General features: G+C 39.0%; 2 protein-coding genes across 2 annotated transcripts in view; one reads left to right on the top strand and one right to left on the bottom strand.

The window, feature by feature from the left end:
- Positions 1-8,878, top strand: part of rap1gapb (RAP1 GTPase activating protein b) — a 55,900-nt gene extending 47,022 nt beyond the window's left edge. Inside the window, 9 exon segments of the mRNA XM_063910487.1 lie at positions 365-496; positions 1,653-1,730; positions 2,682-2,791; positions 3,723-3,839; positions 4,507-4,672; positions 5,016-5,112; positions 5,545-5,654; positions 6,691-6,738; positions 6,861-8,878. Coding sequence (XP_063766557.1) covers positions 365-496; positions 1,653-1,730; positions 2,682-2,791; positions 3,723-3,839; positions 4,507-4,672; positions 5,016-5,112; positions 5,545-5,654; positions 6,691-6,699 — 819 coding nt within the window. The 3' untranslated portion in view covers positions 6,700-6,738; positions 6,861-8,878.
- On the bottom strand, positions 8,354-18,466 carry padi2 (peptidyl arginine deiminase, type II). The gene is made up of 16 exons (XM_063910488.1): positions 18,221-18,466; positions 16,050-16,221; positions 15,581-15,650; positions 14,977-15,038; positions 14,482-14,599; positions 13,896-14,048; positions 13,198-13,388; positions 12,883-12,986; positions 12,502-12,613; positions 12,096-12,203; positions 11,765-11,916; positions 11,506-11,653; positions 11,039-11,132; positions 10,862-10,941; positions 9,383-9,535; positions 8,354-9,291 (listed from the first exon to the last, which is right to left on the bottom strand). The coding sequence occupies exons 1-16, from the start codon at positions 18,307-18,309 to the stop codon at positions 9,058-9,060; spliced, it is 2,040 nt and encodes a 679-aa protein (XP_063766558.1). The 5' UTR covers positions 18,310-18,466; the 3' UTR covers positions 8,354-9,057.
- Positions 18,467-18,675: the final 209 nt, after the last annotated feature.

The raw sequence follows: 18,675 nt of genomic DNA, 5'->3' as shown, positions 1-18,675 counted from the left end.
CTATTCAAGTTCCCAGTAACCTAGGTAGGGTGATCACAAGAGAGTGAGACCGCAAGCAATAATTCAAAACCCTGAAAGCGGATTCAGCTAAATGGAATTCATCCATCATTAAATGAATCATCACCTTTTACTTTTAGCATTGTGAAAACCCCTTCTATTAAAAAGCCCTTCCATCAATTTGTGTGAATATGTAATATGGATAAACATACCCTCATTTATAAAACTTGACCTAATTTGGATTAATGTAATTTAGAGTCACATATAATTGGTTTACGATGCTTTGAGAAATCGGACAGTGAGTTGCATTTCCCCAAAACATCATCCTCTGGATCCTCTGACAGTATCTCCTCGTTTCTCTCTGTAGCGGGTCATCCGTAGCAGAAGCCAGTCTATGGACGCCATGGGCCTCAGTAACAAGAAGTCAAACACTTTCTCCACTAGCCACAGTGGCAGCTTTACCCACAATCCCGCAGAGAGCCCCAAAACCCCAGGGATTGTAAGTAGCCCGTTTTGGTTCACATGAAGCCAACTTATAACATACATCAAGGATACAGTACATTCACCACATTGACAGCACAGTGGATAAATACAGACTGCTTACCCTTTAATCTTTCTTATAAGCAAATGACCCCTTTCGGCACATTGTATCACTTTACTTTCATTACTGTGTTATTATTTAATGCTGATTTTCATTCCTGACATTTTTAATGTACCCTTGCTTTGTACTAAAGTGTATTTTTATTACTTTTCATTTACGGCTCATCTTGTTCCTATTAATTATGGTTCTGTTTGGAAAATTACCCGCATCATTAATTTCAGCATTCATCCTCATCTGTTGAGAGAATCTTCACGCATTGTGATTGCTAGGTTAGAATTCAAGGATGATGTGAATAATAGAGTATCCATTGCGGAATGATTCAGACGGTTTCATTCTCGATGTGAGATTGTTTTAAAGCCCCGGTTAAGTCTCTATCCTCAGCCTTGAAGTGTGCTTAGTGTAACCGTATGACTACCCAGACTCCCTCCCTCCCTCCTTACTGTGCTTCTGTCATGTCTGTTTCCTCCTGTAGTTGTTACAACCTCTCTGCGCATCCTTGTTTATGTGCATGTGTGGCTGCAGAGCATGCATGGCACAAGCAAAGGAACGTGACGCCCTGTTTATTCAGAGATGGGCTTATTTATGTTTCAACTTTTTTGACATTCATTGCAGTTTTGGATTTGTCAGTACTTTGAAATGGGACTAAATTAACCCCATTTTACAGGACTATTCCTTAAAAGCTATTCCCTTTGGATTCTGTCTGCCCTATTTGCCTTTTTTCTCCTTCTGAATGCATCGCTAAACAACCCTGTAACCCTTAGGGCAGAAAGTGGCGACATCCCTGCCCTCTCTTTGGCACTCTATCTCCTGCTGTGCCCCTCTGTCAGGACCCCAGTCTGCTATAAAAGCTTTTTTTTTTTCTTCGATATTTTGCTCTCTATTAAGTCCTACTGCTAGCTCCTATTTAAGCTTCTTTGCACCTTGTTGTTTATATTTGTGCTGTGCGCATGATATTTTATGATGTGTTCTTTTCTTTTCCTCCCTCCTTACTTTTTTCAATCTATCCTCTCTTCTCTCTCTCTGTGCTTTCCCTGCCCTGCCTTGTGTGGCTCAGTCATTGCTTGTTCCAGGGAAAAGTCCCAGTAAATATGGACGCCGAGGCAGTGCCATAGGAATAGGAACAATAGAAGAGGTTCATGTATATTTCTCCCTTCTTGTTTATAATTTTTTGTCTTTTTTTTCTTTGCTTTTGCTCACAATGTTCCATAATGTAAGATAGCAGTAAGTAGTTTATAGTTTGAAATGTGCTTGTTTAATATCTTGTAGAATTACATAGTTTTCAGACTATTTTGTAGCAATATTTTTAATAAGAACTTCATTCATTCATGCATTCATTGATATAGTAGCTGAACCTAACTTAATTTTACTTTTAAACTCAGATAATAATAATAATAATAATAATAATAATAATAATAATAATAATAATAATAATAATAATAATGAAATGTAAGAATTTAAAATGTTTAAAACATGTTTTAAAAGATAATAATTATAATTATACATGATGATAGAGAAAAATAATATAAGAATACAAAATAGTTCCAAAAATGTTAAAGTGACATTATGAATTAAAATGAATAAATAATATGTCAAATTGGAATCCAACTTTGTACATTCTGATGCAAGTCATAAGTACACACAGTGCAGATTGCTTTCAGAGTTCCTATTAGAGGGAGAAGTCTTTATTGCAGAGCCTAATGGCTACACTGTAATAGAGAAGTTACAATTTTAACTCCCACTGATGTTCTTTTACACAGTCAGAGTGTGTACTTGACATTTTAAAATGTAAAACTCCACAGTCTGACCTTAGCATTCAAAATGAAAATAAAAGAACATTGATTAAAACAATTGAAGTGTTAAAAAAATAATTTCAGAATCTCAGAGAATAGTCGATTTGTAAAACATGTTACTGAATGTGTCACAGGATTTGTCAGTCCATAAATCATTTCGCAGCATTTTTCTACATGCTCACACATCACTTCAGTAGCTTAATGTATCATATGCTTATAACATATATGCTTTTGAATTATTAAACTACCCCCAATCATGTGTGTCTGACTCTCCTCTCCCTGCGCACCCTCAGTCATTGATAATTCCTGGGAAAAGCCCGACCAGGAAAAAGTCTGGCCCATTCAGCTCCCGCCGCAGCAGCGCCATTGGCATCGAGAACATCCAGGAGGTCCAAGAGAGGAGGTGAGAGGACAGAGCACAGCTGAACCGCAGCGAGTGGGTAGTAAGGAGAGAATAGTGTTGCAACAGATGGAAGCAAGGCATTAAAATGAGGAAATGAGCCATTAGAAGGCCCACTGTTAAAATGGGACCTACAGTATTATGAACAACTCTCTATTTAAGTGCCTGTGTAAACACATTTGGCTATCTGGAGTGCCTATCAAACCACAGACTATGAATAAATTAGTTGTTTGTTGGCTGCCTCCGCGAGATATCAACAGGCAAGAGAATCATCAAGCCATTCAGATGTGGCTTCCATTCCTATGTCACATGCAGGCTTATAGAAAACACGGCCCCCAACCAAACTATCTCCACCAACTTTTATAGAACTCATTTTTCAAGGGTACACCATTTGTTTCTGGCCTGCCAATGAGAACAGAATGGGCCTTTTTAGGAGGCAGGCTTCAACATACAGGCTCTTAAAGAAGGATTTTGTTTTTTTTTAATGTATTTTTTGGGCTAGAGGGCCTTTAATGGAGATCTTATTGTTAAAAGGGGTAGAAAGAACGGAGGACATTGCCAGACATTCTTGGCCAGCTATGCTGCTGAATAAAAGTGCTTTATGAACATACACATTCATACATGAACCAAAATAAGGTGCACTTCAGAGACTCCCACACAATCCATTTGGATAAAATGGCCTTCCACTTGTCATCAAAATGTGGACTTTATTTCCTATATTATTATATTTGTGATGCAGCAGATGATGTGTATGTCACTTCAATGGGAAAACAAACTTTGAACAAAAGTTGAACCACAGTCTGTGGCAGTTAAAGGCATATATTCAGTTGAAATTAAAGTCTTATAGCATTCACAAAGAGTTTGTCTAACTTGTCATCATATAGAATAAGCAAACTGACTGTATTTTATGTCAATCTCCATCCTTGTCCTGAAGCCGAGAGGTGTCACCCAGCACCCAGAGGACACCGGAGGGCAGCCATTTCTCTCTGGAAAACAGATCAGACAACTCTTCCAATCACAGCTCTCCTGAATTCCCTACTACTAGGAACAGGTGAATGTTATTTTAATCAGCTAAATAAAAGTATACTTATAATTATAATTACGTACATTGACAAGATATTTGTGATGATCGATCCCTTGGGTCGGTAGATAGGGAATATGTGTATGAAATGGAACAGCAACTCTGCATGGAGAATTACCCTCATAGTCATAGTCATTTTTTTGGGGCAATTTTAATAAATTAGACCACACAATTCACATTATATTTTTCAAAATGTATTTTTGCAAGTCTCTTATAATAAAGATAAAGTGAAAAAAAAAGTTGAAACATTTTAGACATTTGAATCTGAGATAATGATATACTGTACATGAAAGACTAAAGTTAAAATGAGACAATATCTTCTTAAATGTATGATAGTGCTGTCATGTTTAGCTGGAATACTTAGAGTATTGCCAAGTCCTTGATGAAATCTAATTTAGGGGTGGCATTAACAGCTTTTTCGATTACGCAATAACCTGGCACAGACAAACACACTGCTGTCACGTTGCATAAAAGTTCTACCTGAGGTGCTGTGAAATGAAGATGATGAATTAAATATACTTTTGGAGGGAACAGATATAACAAATAGAAGAACATAATGTTGATTGTGCTGCTTTGAATACATTCAGTGTATGGGAAACACAGGTGTGTGTGAGGTCAGAGTGACCCAGGTTTGTAGTTTGGCCATGTGTTGCAGGGCGCCGTCCATCCCCGAGGCTCAGGACCTTTCCCGCTCGTCTTCCAACGCCAGCAGCTTTGCTAGCGTTGTGGAGGAGCACGAGGCAGAGGATGAGTACGACACTGGACTGGTGTGTGGAGAAAAGCAGAGACAACACATAATGAAAGTACATATAAGCATGCCACTTCCCCAAAACCAAAACGGCAGGCAGCGTCTCACAGCTGATGACATTTTCATCATTCAGTTCATGTTTGCTGTGGGAAAAAATAATCTATTAATCTTGTTCCTTTTTCGGTGAGAAGGTTTGATGGATTTCACTGTATCCCAGTAATGACAGGTCTCAACATGAATTCCATAGCAATCTATATCTTTAGCTTACCTTCATTTGTATGTAAACAGTATAGAAAATGCAGTTTTGGAGTAGAACTGTGTAATTATGCTGTCAGGATGTCCTTTTAAAACATCTTTGGTAAAAAAATATTACATAACTTCCTTTACCCTTCCTACAGGAAAGTGCGTCTTGTGTTACGCCACTCAAGGGAGAGTCATTTACGTACGGCTCAGTGGAGGAAAGTTTGTGCAGTGCAACCCAGGGGAGTGTTCCAGGTGAGTTCAGCAGTGAAGAGCTCATATTTCTGGGACAATGATAGCCTGAAGGTGAGACAAGTTCACAAGGGCCCCATATCCACACTATCTGGGGAAAATCTAGATGTGGCGGATATAAGAATAACACTCTCCACATCCCGAGCAATTAATATCCAAGCTTACCTTAGCTGCATTAGTGGAGCTCACTGCCAACACCACAAAGCCCAGTCTGTGTATCAAACTCTTCTTACATTAATATATTTTAAAATGAATATTATTGCAGACTGATCTGTGATTTCCACACAGTTGCTTTTCTTTTTAAATGACTGATGACTCCCTCTGAATCTTTGTTCTTTTGCATGCTGGATATCCTTTTTGGCTAGAACAGCTGTCGGCATTACGTGTTTGAGTTTATAAACCATGACAGCCACGCTTGTGTCGCCTCCCTCCCAGCAGCATCTCGTCTGCAGCAGGAACCGGATGGAGTGAAGAGCTTGGAGCCCAAAGCGACAGACAGCCGGCCCAAGACAGAGCGGCCCTCGCTGGAGCACAAATCCTCATCGGTGAGACAACCTGCTTGTCATTCTTCATTAGGTGTCACTCAGATGGTCCTCCATGTTTCACAGCGTCACTGAAAAGAATGTTCCTTTGGCTTAAAGGGCCCTATTATGCTAATTTTCATGTTGAAATTGGTATTTTGTGCCTCTACTGTGACATGGTTACATGCTTTAATGTTTAAAAGCTATTTTCTCATGCTGCCTGTGCTGCAGCACTTCTTTTCACCCTCAGCCCATTCTGCTCTGATTGGTTAGCTGGCCGGCTCTTTTTTGATTGGTCAACCCCTTAGAGATACTGCTGAGCTTATCACCTACATTGTGTTGGAGCACTAGCCAATTGAAGCGCTAGTGTTACATAATGATGTCATTATGTTATGGAATTAAACACTCAAAATATAGACGTTTCAGGCGGGGGTCATGTATGGTAGAGAAACACCCTTTGGTGTGAACTTTGGGATTTTAGTGTTTACAGACCATTTACATGCCTATATTAACCTATATAACACATCACAGGAAAGGGACAACCCAATAAAGAATAATAGGGCCTCCTTTAAAGGTTGAGGAGTTGGAGATTAAGGGAAATGTATCCAACCCAAAAATGAAGGATGGAATTCACAACTTTGTGTGTAATAAACTGAAATATAAAATGATCTTCTACTTAGGTTAAGATGAGACCTTCATATTTACAGTGCGTAATTCACATTTTTCATTACCTGAAGACCATTTTATATTTGGTTAGTTCTGCAAATCTGCAATTTCAATCCTAGATGCTAAAACCTCTTTTATTGTTTGAGTCAATTATTAAGAACAAATATTAATTTTTCCAAGTCAAGTATCACTGAAATTTGAATCTGTCAAAAGTGGTGAACTGACTGACATATCGACATTGCCATTTATAAATTCCTGTGGAAAGCATAGAAAACCGGAATAAACCGAATAATCACTGAAGAAACTGAAAATGAATTGTTTCTGATGTTTTGTGTTGTTTCATTTGTCAGTATTAACTATGCCTTCTTCTTTTATACTGTATGTCTCTATGCAGAACTGTTAGCCACTCTGCTCTGATCATTGTATCAACGTCCATCTTCAGGTGAGATATATTGTTGATATAATTTTACTGCTTAAAAACTGTATGTATGTGTTGTTTTTTTAACCCTTCATTCTCATGGTTCTCCTTTTTTGTGTGTTTAATATTTTCCTCCTTTCTCTCAGCATTGCCATTAGAGGCATTTTTAGCCAAAAATGAGCCAAGGGCCATGTGATCCACTGACACAGAAGAGGAGCAGAGGAGAAGGCAGATCCACAGACTGACAGATCTTCCTTTGTATGTTTGGCTTGGATCCGCTGACTGGACATGAACACACCTATCGTCTCTCATTCCAGCTCCATGGGGAACCCCGTAAGCTCAAAGCTTTGGAAAAGACACCTTCTCAGTCATGCAGCATCATTACTGACTGTCATCTATCAGCTGACTTAGCAGAATAAGCCTGGCTGTGTTCTCATTCTTAAAGCCAGTAAGCTTTAGAACTGATTCTTCTCGTGTGTCGTCTTGACAAGATCAGGGTAAGAACTGGGGTTTAATAATAGTGATTCAAATCACAACCGATTAAACAACTGCTGTTTGTTTAGCTTGTTAAACAGTCTATAGAGAGGAGAGCTGCACTAGAAAGAAACATGTTTTTTTTAAATGTCAACCTCTCATCCCACTGTGATATTGTCCATGGGTTTAACTTTGATGTACCAGGTGTGTGTGTGTGGCTGTCTGGCAAGGCCACTTTTTGTGTTTTATCAATCTTTTCTTCTTCTGAATATTCTACTGTGGATATTTGTCGTGTTTTACAACAGCTTCGTTCAACCTGTCATGTTTTTAACGGAGGGTAGGCTACTTCTATGCTGTTGTTGATGGCTGTAATGGGATCAGTCACCTTCCTCCTAGGTTGGCGATGGGTATTATATGGCACAGAAATTGTCTGCAATTTTTAATTCAAAATTAATTCTGTAAAAATAAAAATACAATAGAAATGCTATTTAGTAAAAAAAATATGAGTAAAAAGCATACTTACTGTAGTGCTCCAACCAGCAACATGCATCCTCAATCCATACGTCAAGGAACTGCTGTTAAGACCTTTGTCCCACACCACTTGTTGACTCGATGTCTGTGTACAAGTGTGTGTATACAACAGTGCTGTGCATGGTGTAAATCTGCTTGCCAAAAACCTCTGTACACTGTTGCCATGCTTGACATAGAGGTGTTGTCCCTGTGATTTGTGTTTAATCAGAAACCAGCCAACATCTCCAGATGCACTGCACATCGCTGATAGAGAGCCAAATGTTTCACAGTTTATTTGTAAAGTGTATTTTATGTCCGTGACCCTAAGCACTACATTTGCAGAGTTATTTTGAATGGCGACCTCTTGGAAAACCCTTTTTTTTGTTGCTGAATATGAATTACACTGTGACTCCTCTTGAACTTGCCTTTTAAAATGATTGTGTCATGCGAGCTGCTTTGAAGGACTGTCATATAGGAAGGCACTGTGTTGCCGCCCGCTGGCTTGAATGTAAAAATGTAGGCAGACATTTATTTATTCGTACATATCTGCCCCGCTGAATGGTGAACTGTGTTATCTAATGACCGCAGAAACCATGAGTCTGAAAAGATTTTCAGTTTTTCAGTTCATGATGAAGGAAAGAGCCGACACATGGAGTTCATTTCAGTAATATGACTGTAGCAGACATCAGATTTATTGTCTTTGGGGAATTAAAGACAGCATTAATAGAGACACTGGACCAAATGCAAAACAGCCCAAACAGGATTCATCAAGCTACAATCTTTTGCTTTCGACTTGAAAAAAGACATTGAAAAGATAGAAAGATACATTTTTGGTAATAATTACACATATGTGTATTAGAGGCTCTGAAATTGATTCACAAAAATAATGTCAGATGATTTTCCTTTGGACTCTCGAAATGCTTGACTAGATGACGTGCGCCCTCTTGTGGCGATGTAGTATTTATAGCACATCACTATGTGGTACCGTTCATCTTACTGTGCTTGCCCCAAAACCACAACAAAAGAAGGGACCCTTCTATGTACTCCATTCAGATGATTGTATTTCTGTTCTCGTCAGCTTAAGCCCTTGTTCAAAAGACATGTTTGTAAATATTGCTTTACATCTTTCTTTGTAAATAAAGCCACCAAAAATGTTTAATAAAGAAGATGATGCATATTAGATCGAGCCCTTGGTTAATTCTTCCTACAAAGGTAATTACTGTGCATGTATTTTTGGGAAAGATTGGCACGCATTGCAAGATTATCAGAAAATAAAGCGAGAAGATGTGGGAGAAAATGTATTTTGTTGAACCTGAATCTGGTCCTATAACCCTTCTCCGCCTACGGTTCAGTGTTTGTTCACATCTCCAGGTTCCACCACTTGAAGTCAAATGGTTCCCTGAGGACGTTGGAGCCGCAGTGTACCTCTCCCAACTTTTTGTGGTAGGAGGCAAAGTCGTCGATGAAGGTGCAGCTGAGGCCCAGGCCCTCCATCAGGGAGCACATCTCCGCCTCCAGGGCACAGCGTCCGTTAACCTTGGGGCCAAAGGGCTTCGGGATGCCGAGGTTTTTCCCCAAGACGATCATGTTCACCTGGAAAGAGATGTGATAGATCATAAGAACCACATTATTGTCTCCTAGATTAACCTTAAACGCTCACATATAAGCAATATGTCTGAACTACCAAGTCGGGGTAGTAAGCCACTGCTCTGAACTCAGCCTCAGCCTCCTTGTTGTCCTCCATCACTAACTTGAAGAGGATTGGCAGGTCGATGATGTCCTCGTCGTCCAGTCCCAGCTCTCGCTTCAGCACATCTCTGTTCCAGTCGATGCAGCTCTGAGATTGCAGGCGGTAAAAAAACATTATTCATTACACAAACTACACAACACCCAATTATTATCTGCAACCTCTTATTAGCGTTGCGTCTTTCAGCGCTTTATGCAATAACAAAAAAACACTAACATTTCCAGTACTCAACAACATTTTTGTTTGGGCTTTTGCTGCCGCATATGAACAACACTGTGGCCAGAAGTATGTGGACACTCCTGCTAATTAAATAGTTTTGGACACACCCTTTCCTAAAATATCAACTCAAAAGAAATCTGCTTTCAAACTGGGTAACACTGAAGAGCTCAGTAACCTTGAATTTGGCTCTGTCATAGGATGCCATCTTCCCAACGAGTCAGTGTCAAATTTCTGTCCTGTTTAATTTGACCTGACCAATTATTAGTGCTGATAAAGTAAAATTCAAACATCGACAGGCAAAAACAGTGATGCAGAAGGCCATACAAGCTCATAGATCAGGGCTGCTCATCATGAGAAGGGTTCATCAGAAGTTTTGATGCAAGTGGTCAAGCACAGCATATGTCCGACTAACAACAGAAAACGTTAGTCCTGAGAGCAGTGTAAACATGTTGTTAGAATTGATGAATCCTCTTTCGGTCCCTGCTTACTGCATAGTTCGACAGGATGCATGGAAAACAATGTTAAATGCATGATGCCAACTGTAAAGATTGTAGGGGAAAAATGTATGGTATGGGTGGATGGTTTTTCTTGATTTAGGCATAGCCCCTTATTTCCGATAAAGGTGAAATATTGATGTCAAAGCACCCTGACTTTACCCACATCCAACACCTAAGAGATAAGCGCAAATGCTGATAGTGAGACAGACTTTATCCTCTAACATTTATGCTTTCTTTCACTTATGCGCATGTGTCTGAGTGGGAGCAAATCCCACAGTGTGTAGCTGAAATCCTGCAGAGTTTACACAGAGTAGAAGTTGTTATAGTGCTGTATTAACACCAACAGTTGTAATGAGATTTTCTATATTATGAGTATAATGTCTGGCTGGCAGCTGTCTTGAGAAAGGTCCTTATAACTAAAACGCCATCCTTTTTAATGAAAAAGTGCATAAGTGATAAAATGTTTGTGAGAATTCTGCTATTTCTTTACAATTCGACCTTCGGGGGATTTTATTCCCTGCACCACAAAGTAGCCAAAGAAAGCACTATGAATGTTGCCTTGACTACTATACTTTCAGTAATGTCACATACTTTGGGCCATAAAGTGCATACTCCACTGAAGGAGACCATCTTTTCTACTTACTTTTCTTCTGATTTAACTAGTTTTCTTCATGTTTTCTTACTATACAATCTCACTCACCTGCGCATAGTTATTTTGACCTTCGAGCCCTTTGTCATTCAGGATCTCATCCACTGTTTGTGGTTCTTCATCTTTCAGACCTTTTTGGACGTGGGGAGCATAACATGATAAGTTTATGCATCGCTAAGAAGCTCATTGTGTAGTTGGTTTTTCCAATTTAGTTTGAGACAGGCCTACCCTCAAACAGTTTGGCTTGCCCGTGTCCATCCCGCTGTAAGCGTCTGAATAGTTTGTAGCCTGCGTCCGGGCTGGCCAGCAGCAGCCGGAATCCCTGTGCACGGAAACACAAGAGACAAAAATAACAGCAGCTGCCTCATTGTCCTGAGAGCTCATTCAATTCATCACATAACAGCATGTCGGTATCAACCGGTAACAGATAGCAGATCCTGTCCCCAAACTATGCAACATATCCTCATACAAGCGTGTGTTTCATATGTTGCGCAAAGTTATTCCGTGTTTCTCGTGCATTCTCCAACGATTGTGTTGCACAACAGCGTTTTAAAGTAAACTTGCTTCTTCACAGGAATTAATTTGGTAAAGTATAAAAAGAGTTTGGGTTCAAATGAGCATTAAAGTTACGGCAGAAAGAAAGTCGCATTTGGGTAAAAAATCTCTACAGTTTCTATTTAAAAGGGATAATTTACCTTTCTGTCAGGTGCAGGAACAAAAGTCATGAATTCATCTACGTGGCCGACAAGGAGCCAGTCAGAAAATAAGGCAACAGGCTCCTGAACCTTCTGGGCCCACAGGAAGTCTTGGACTACTTTGGTCATGTTGCGTCCTTTAGTAGCCCTTAAATAAAAAGACAAAATAATTAAATAATGTTGACAAGTCCTCGCCACACTGTGTTCTGCACTCCACTACAAAGTCAGTGACTTATCTCTGGTTTTGATGCAAACTTACGTAGGGAAAGCCACTCCGATGAGGATTCTGCCCAGTGGGTAGTTTTTTCCATTTACGGTAACGGGAGGACTAACCTCCAGATTACCGAATGAGTCTAAACTGCTCACGTCTTTTCTTTCGACCACCCTCGTCACATAACCAAAGTCGGGGCCCTGAGGACATGAAGGTGGTTAAGGCTCTCGCTCAGTCATGTTTGAAGACAGGATGAAATACTCTGCTTTCAACAAGCATTTGTGTTGAAGGTTGTACCCGAAAGGGAATTAAAATATATATTTAAAATTCTTGAAATCTTCATCAAACACTTTATTTCAAGAGAAAAATTGAGTCTCACCAGCAGCTCATCGTATGGAAAATCCAGGAGTTCTCCATCACGAGGAGAATCCAGAACAACAGGAAACCGGTGATGAGGTGAGTCAATGTATCCAAACTCCAGCTCGTCCTGAAAATTAGACGTAGATATCTTACCAAACTTTATTATCAAAAACAACTTAGCTGATGTTTAACATGTTTTATTTTACCTTTTGGAATATTTCATGTTACTTTGAATTAATGATTCCTTTTTTTCCCAATGTGGTTTACGTGAAATCCAAGGATGTTGCCATTGTTTTTGCAGTGTTTTACATTTGAAATTTGTATAGCTTTCTATTTAAGTACATTTTGATTACTTTTTTTCTAATAACTATTTTGATGATCTTTTGCAATAAGTATTTTTTATATAAGACATTTGGCTTTCCAACCTGCATCCAGCGATCTCCTCTGTTCATATACTCATGACAGATCTTAAGCTTGTATCCGCTCTTGGCGACAAGGTTCCTCATTCCTTTGAGGAACTGGTAGTTATCGTCTGTGCTGAAAAGGTAACCACAGAAGAAGTTAGTTCATTAAGCAATAGTTTCATGTTGTGCTGTCATTTCAAAATCGAGAATTATCTGGCTTTTTGTATCTTCAAGTTTGAATTAATACTCAAGAATGGGATATGAAACTATAAAGACTAAGTGTGAATCATTTAATTTTTCTATGTAGTATGAGTAGTATTTATGGGGATTAAGAGATAGTGAAGATAGTGTTGAAACTTCTTTTGTCCCGATCATGTGTATTGTTCATCAGTCTGCTGTTACCTGCAGATAAACACCTCCACAGGCTGCAGGGTGTTTGGTGTCATGATCCAGGGAGCCACTCGAAACACGACTTTGTCTGTGAAAATAGGCGTCTCAGGGAGACCCTGTCAGGACACAGGAGAGGCTGCTGAGTACAATTATCTTGATAAATATTTCCAAGCACATGTTTTAAATATGATCAAAGTTCAGTTATGTTGTTTGAAAGTTTGCGCTTGATTTTGGAAATAGTGGTTTCACCTAAACACTTGTTTATCTCGAGATCCATGCACTAACTTGCTTTCAAGTCAACAGAATGTTGCATGTTGCAGATCTTACGTCACAGATGGGCTCTAACAGACTGAGGTTGATGCTGATGAGCCCATCGAAGTCTTTGTCGGGAAACCTGAGGCCCTCAACGTAAAACTTCATCTCTGAGACGCCTCCGAGGTAAGGCACTTCCTGGGACAGGACCTCACTGCTCAGCACCAGAGGATAATCCTTCACAAAATGGTTGAAGAGGAGTTTGTCTGGGGAGCAAAAACAACACAAACAATGCTTGAATTCTGAGGTGCTTCATCGCATTTGCTTCATTCAAGTATTCCTTCTCCCCTGCCAACCAAAGAATGGTTGAATCTCACTAATGTTCACTTTCAGCTCCTTTATAGTCGATATGAATAGCTAACAAAAACAGGGATATATTTAACTCTTATCATGTTTAACATTGGTGGATCATAACTATAAAGGGTATTTAGTTTCAGATTCTCTGGTTCAAAATAACAAAAAAACATTTTTGAGTCTTGATAAAAGCCAAAATGTGACTTGCAGCAGATTTTGCAAAGCTTAATTTTAGTTAAGCTAATTGGCAAAAATAAATGTTTCTACTTAAGCAAATGAAAGACAAATGAGGAGTCAGCAGTCAATGACAGTTAATAAAATAGTTTTTTTCCCGAAATGTTGATACACATTTCAAAATTATTTTGAATTGCATGACCACCACATCATCTGTTCAGAATTGTTGATCCGTCTTTACTAACACAGTGTATTGCTCTCCACTCCAGAGGATCTGGCCCTGAAGACTCTGACACTCTCTGCGTCGCCCTGACAGATGTGCATGGTGAGCTTGTAGCCCTTTGGGAGTTTGGCAGGGCCTTTGGTTCGCAGCACCATGAGAGACATGTCCTTCAGATCTGCACACCCACAAAACATCATGTTAGTTTCCTAAAAATGTCATTAAATCCTTCATACTTTATATTTTGCTCTACAGGTAACAGATACATGCCATGAATATGCTTGAGGGACTTTTTTTTATGCTTTTAACTGATGATATCTGGGATAAATACAGGGCACCCACACACACATAATGAACAACACCTGCTTGTACTATCAGATTTCAGCTCTATTGGTTTTTCCATGGAGAAGTCATTTGAGATGCCTGCTTTGTTAAACTGCCCTCTACACTCACGCAGAGGTCTGTAGATGTGTGGGTTTGTTAAACAAGTTTGCCCTTTCAACACTTTAAACTGCCAACTGTGCAAAAGCAAATACAGTATGTGTGACCTTTTAATGCTGGCAACAGTAATGAAAAATGTGCCGAGTGAACAAAGAGAAGCTGTTATTTACCTGACACTTTGGATACCTGGTCCTGCTCACTATCTAGTTTCTTCAAATACATCCGCTCTGAGTCACAATTGACCAATAGGATGGCTCCATGACCATTTGAACCCCATTTCCAGGATCCCTAACAAGTTTTCAAAAAACCAGACATGACTGAATATTATTTAACAGAAAATCTAAAAAGGTACAAATGTTTTGTAACACAGATTGACGTCAGAACTGTACTGCACATACCAAACTTATAAAATACATAAGAATAAGAAACAAAAATGTGTTTAAACAGCACAATAATTTAAAGATCTCTGTTAGAGTAAAAATCTAATGCAAAGTAGTCAGAAAAACTTTTAAATTATTAATGTGCAGCACTGAGTTATCTCCATAAACAGAATTCAGTTTGTTCAGTTTTCACTTGGCATGTTATTGTTTATCAGAAAGTTAAATGTAGATAAAACATCTCCTTCACTAGGTGTCTGTAAAGTTCTCTGACGCGTTTGAGCTCACCTTATTAGCGTGGTTATTCTCCACAACACCGTCTTGGTCAGTATCAACATCCAGGGAGATCTCTGTGTACACACACACACACACACACACACACACACACACACACACACACACACACACACACACACACACACACACACACACACACACACACACACACACACAAACACACAGTTTGTTTATCACAGTTCCTCTGCATGGCACACATTTTCCAGATCTTCCATCAGGGTATGGACAAAACATATCTCTTAACACTGGAATATCAACCCTCATCACATGACACATCCTCTGATTTTTAGTGATTATATTGTTTTGATTTTTGAGCCGTTTATCTTTGTTTGTGTTTTGTGTACCTTGTATGGCGACCTTGAGAGCCTTGAAAGGCACCTTTTTATAAATAAAATGTATCATTATTATTTGTATTATTACTGCTAATGTTGTACTTTTAGACAAATCCTATGTATGTGAATCAACTGGATATCCAAATGTATCCTGATCCAGTTAATCAATGAGTAATGGTTGAATTTGGACGTGCATTGAAATATACCACTCATACTCTGCTGGTAGTATAACAATGTTTTTTTCAATTTGTTAATTTGCTTACCAATGCCTGTCAGGTGCAGGACGGCTTTCCCCAAGATATCTTTCTTCTCCCCATAGTATCGGATAGACAACTTAAAATACAACAGCAAAAGTAATTTAGAAATCCTCTTTATTATTGTCATACATGTATACACAGTATAGCACACAGTATAGAAATGTAATTAATCATAAATAAAATAAAAAGCTACAAATGATTAAAAGGAGGGTGGGTTTGATATCTCCCTAAACTCTACTCTTAATTAGAAAGTTCCTCCAATGACAATAGGCAGTTCTCTGAGATGAAACAATTCCTAGAATACAAAATGATGAGCTAACTGTTTCAGGGAAATTGCTTAATCATGACTTCTTTTACATTCACTTGAATCATTTTCCAGCATATGCATTTCGTAATAATAAAGCACAGCACATAATGTAATGAAGAAATATGACTTGCTGCTTTGTGACATCAGTTTCAAGCAGAACTACTTTACCTTGCCATCATTTTCATGTTCACTGGCATGGCTCATGTGGATGAGTAGTGCTGAGTTTCCCTTAAGAGGGATGGGAGACAGGTGGGATGTCTCCAGACATTGGGGGCTGATGCTGTACTGAACAGTGGCAGTGCTCTTCACAGAGAAGTACTCAGAGCCTGGAGGTGCACTCCTGAGAACAACAACATGAAACATGATGTATTAATACACAAAAAAGACCTGCTGTGGCTTATTAAAGCAAGAGTTTGTGTGTTACAGGGAATATGTGTGTATTTACAAGTGAAGAAGAGCTGTGAGCTTGCAGCCACAAGTTCCTATTTTGTAACAGGTGGGTATAAGTTCAGTGCCTACGACGTATACATCTGATAGTCCCACAATATCCTATAACACCAGGTCCCTGGATTTCAATGTGTCAGCTGTTTTGCCATAGCGTCATCACCACATACAGTCACAACTAGTCACTATATGAACTAGTTATCAAATTAATGATAGGTCCACGCCATAGACATTTGTACAATAAAATATTTTTGTGCAATTATTCCCACTGTCCACACTGGCAGTTAAGAGAAATACTTATAATGTGATACCAATTCATGAGGTTGTCTAAAAAGAGAGTATCCTGTAAAATAACTGCCATTTTTGTATTAAACTCCCTATTTCTTTACAATGCAGCTCAGCATAAACACTATCCACAAAATTACATTTACATTTCTGTGCAAAAAATACCAACAAGTTATCCATTTGGTTTTACAACATCAGATAGGTTAAAATCTTCAAAGTTTTTAGTCGATAAACACATGGCTTTGGATGTTGTACTCCTTGACTTACATTCCTATCATGTTAGAACAGGACCTGTTCCCAGTCATTTAGAGAAGAGGAATGATTACAGCCACCAACAACTCTCTAATTACAAGAATTGCTATTCTTTTAGATTTAAAGGTCAGACTCTTATACATGACAACACCTGTAAAATACATGCCCTCTCATTCTCGAATGATATCAGACTTTTATTTTTGGATATTCCAAAATATCCCTGAGGGTGCAATCTGTATGCCAGATCTTCCCACTCTACCCTGTCTGGGATCAAGCCTCGCTCTGTTGTGGTGTGGAGGCTGGCATTTGAGAGAACGTACTGCTTGCATTTCTTTGGTACAACAAAGTCTCTCCTGTTGGACAGCAACAAAAGAGGACTGTTGACTGCCTTTCACTAAAATGTTGTGGTCTGCCATCACCAGGATCTGCATTGAAATGACATCCTCCTCACAGCTCTGTTTAATGTGGGCAAACAATGGCATTCTTTTACACTCTGTTGGCCTTTTATTAGGTATACACGTTTAATGGGGTCCACACAAACATTGCTGCCACAAATTCTACCTTCACAAAGATTAGATTAGATTAGATTCAACTTTATTGTCATTGTGCAAAGTACAGGTACAAGCCAATGAAATGCAGTTAGCATCCAACCAGAAGTGCAAAGATGTACTATAATATATACAGAGAGAAAATAAATGAGTATATACACATGTTATAAAGGTTATAATGTTCCGTTTTTATCAAAACTGTTATAGGGATTGGGTGGTTCAATTGCAAGACTGGTTTCAGGATGTAGTTTGCTGTTTTTTCTAAATTGTATTGTGTTACAATGACTAATGTTGAGTACACCCTTTTTGATAGGGTGGAGTAATCGAACAGATAACTGCCAAAATATCATTAAGTTAATTCATCGTATCAGACTGTAGGCTACTTCAACCTATTACAGACCTAACCGTATTATAAAACTGATTTAATAGACTGTATAGTTGTAGAAAGCTGCTGATAAACTGGCTACTGTTTTCAAATCAATAAATCAAAATGTCTAAAATAGCTCTGAATGCAAACTGATGCAGTGGTATCATGTTGACCACATATTAAAAATGAAAATAAGGATTGAAAAATAGTTTACACTGTAAGTCTCTAGTGTAACACCTACTGTAACCAAGGTAATACAATACAGTAGAGTACAAAACAATATCACCAGAGGAAGGTGATAGTAATTTCACAATAGAATAAAATACTTTTATAAAGGAATACATCAAATTCACCCAAATCAACAATTAGCCCCACAAACAGCCCAGTTGTATCTCTGTGTTAAGCAGGCTCTGTAGAAGATAATGGGTTGAACAACAGCTTACCTGTTCAGGTTCACGTTCAGTTCCGAGCCCACCACGCATACGACGCTTGTAACGTGGTCATAATCAACTCTGAGAGTCCGGGGGTGCATGGTGGCTGCAGTCCTGGCGCAATGTACGAGACACTCACAACGTCACTAAATGCTGTACGGTTGCTCTGTTATCAGAAGTGAAGACGCAGAACGGTTTTGCACAGCGTTTGGGCACGTCTGGGCTGAAAACAACAAGCGCTAGGACAGGCTGCAGGTACCGGAGCTTTAAGCCTATCTATGGTAGCTGATTGGTCAGAAAACGGCCAACCCCCGTCACCTAGCTCTCTTTTTGTTCCGTCCCTTTGCGTGTCTCTTAGTTTAAGCGTTACCACTGAATTGCTTCAGGTCCTTTGTATATATTTACTAAAGGTTCACAAATGCACGTATGCGCAGAAGAAAATAGCCTACATACATTAGTCTAGTTTC

Source organism: Eleginops maclovinus, chromosome 20 (genome assembly GCF_036324505.1).
Source record: "Eleginops maclovinus isolate JMC-PN-2008 ecotype Puerto Natales chromosome 20, JC_Emac_rtc_rv5, whole genome shotgun sequence".
In the NCBI taxonomy this organism is placed as follows: Eukaryota; Metazoa; Chordata; class Actinopteri; order Perciformes; family Eleginopidae; genus Eleginops; species Eleginops maclovinus.
Note: the sequence above shows the minus strand (reverse complement) of the source record. Positions and strands in the feature narration are given on the sequence as shown.

What these genes read in the sequence shown, in the direction of transcription:
- padi2 (XM_063910488.1), bottom strand. Translation starts at nt 18,309, where the DNA reads ATGCACCCCCGGACTCTCAGAGTTGATTATGACCACGTTACAAGCGTC. An exon ending in CTGAACGTGAACCTGAACAG is followed by an intron (nt 16,222 to 18,220) that starts GTAAGCTGTTGT and finishes TGTTGTTCTCAG; the next exon opens with GAGTGCACCTCCAGGCTCTG. An exon ending in TTCCATACGATGAGCTGCTG is followed by an intron (nt 11,917 to 12,095) that starts GTGAGACTCAAT and finishes TCATGTCCTCAG; the next exon opens with GGCCCCGACTTTGGTTATGT.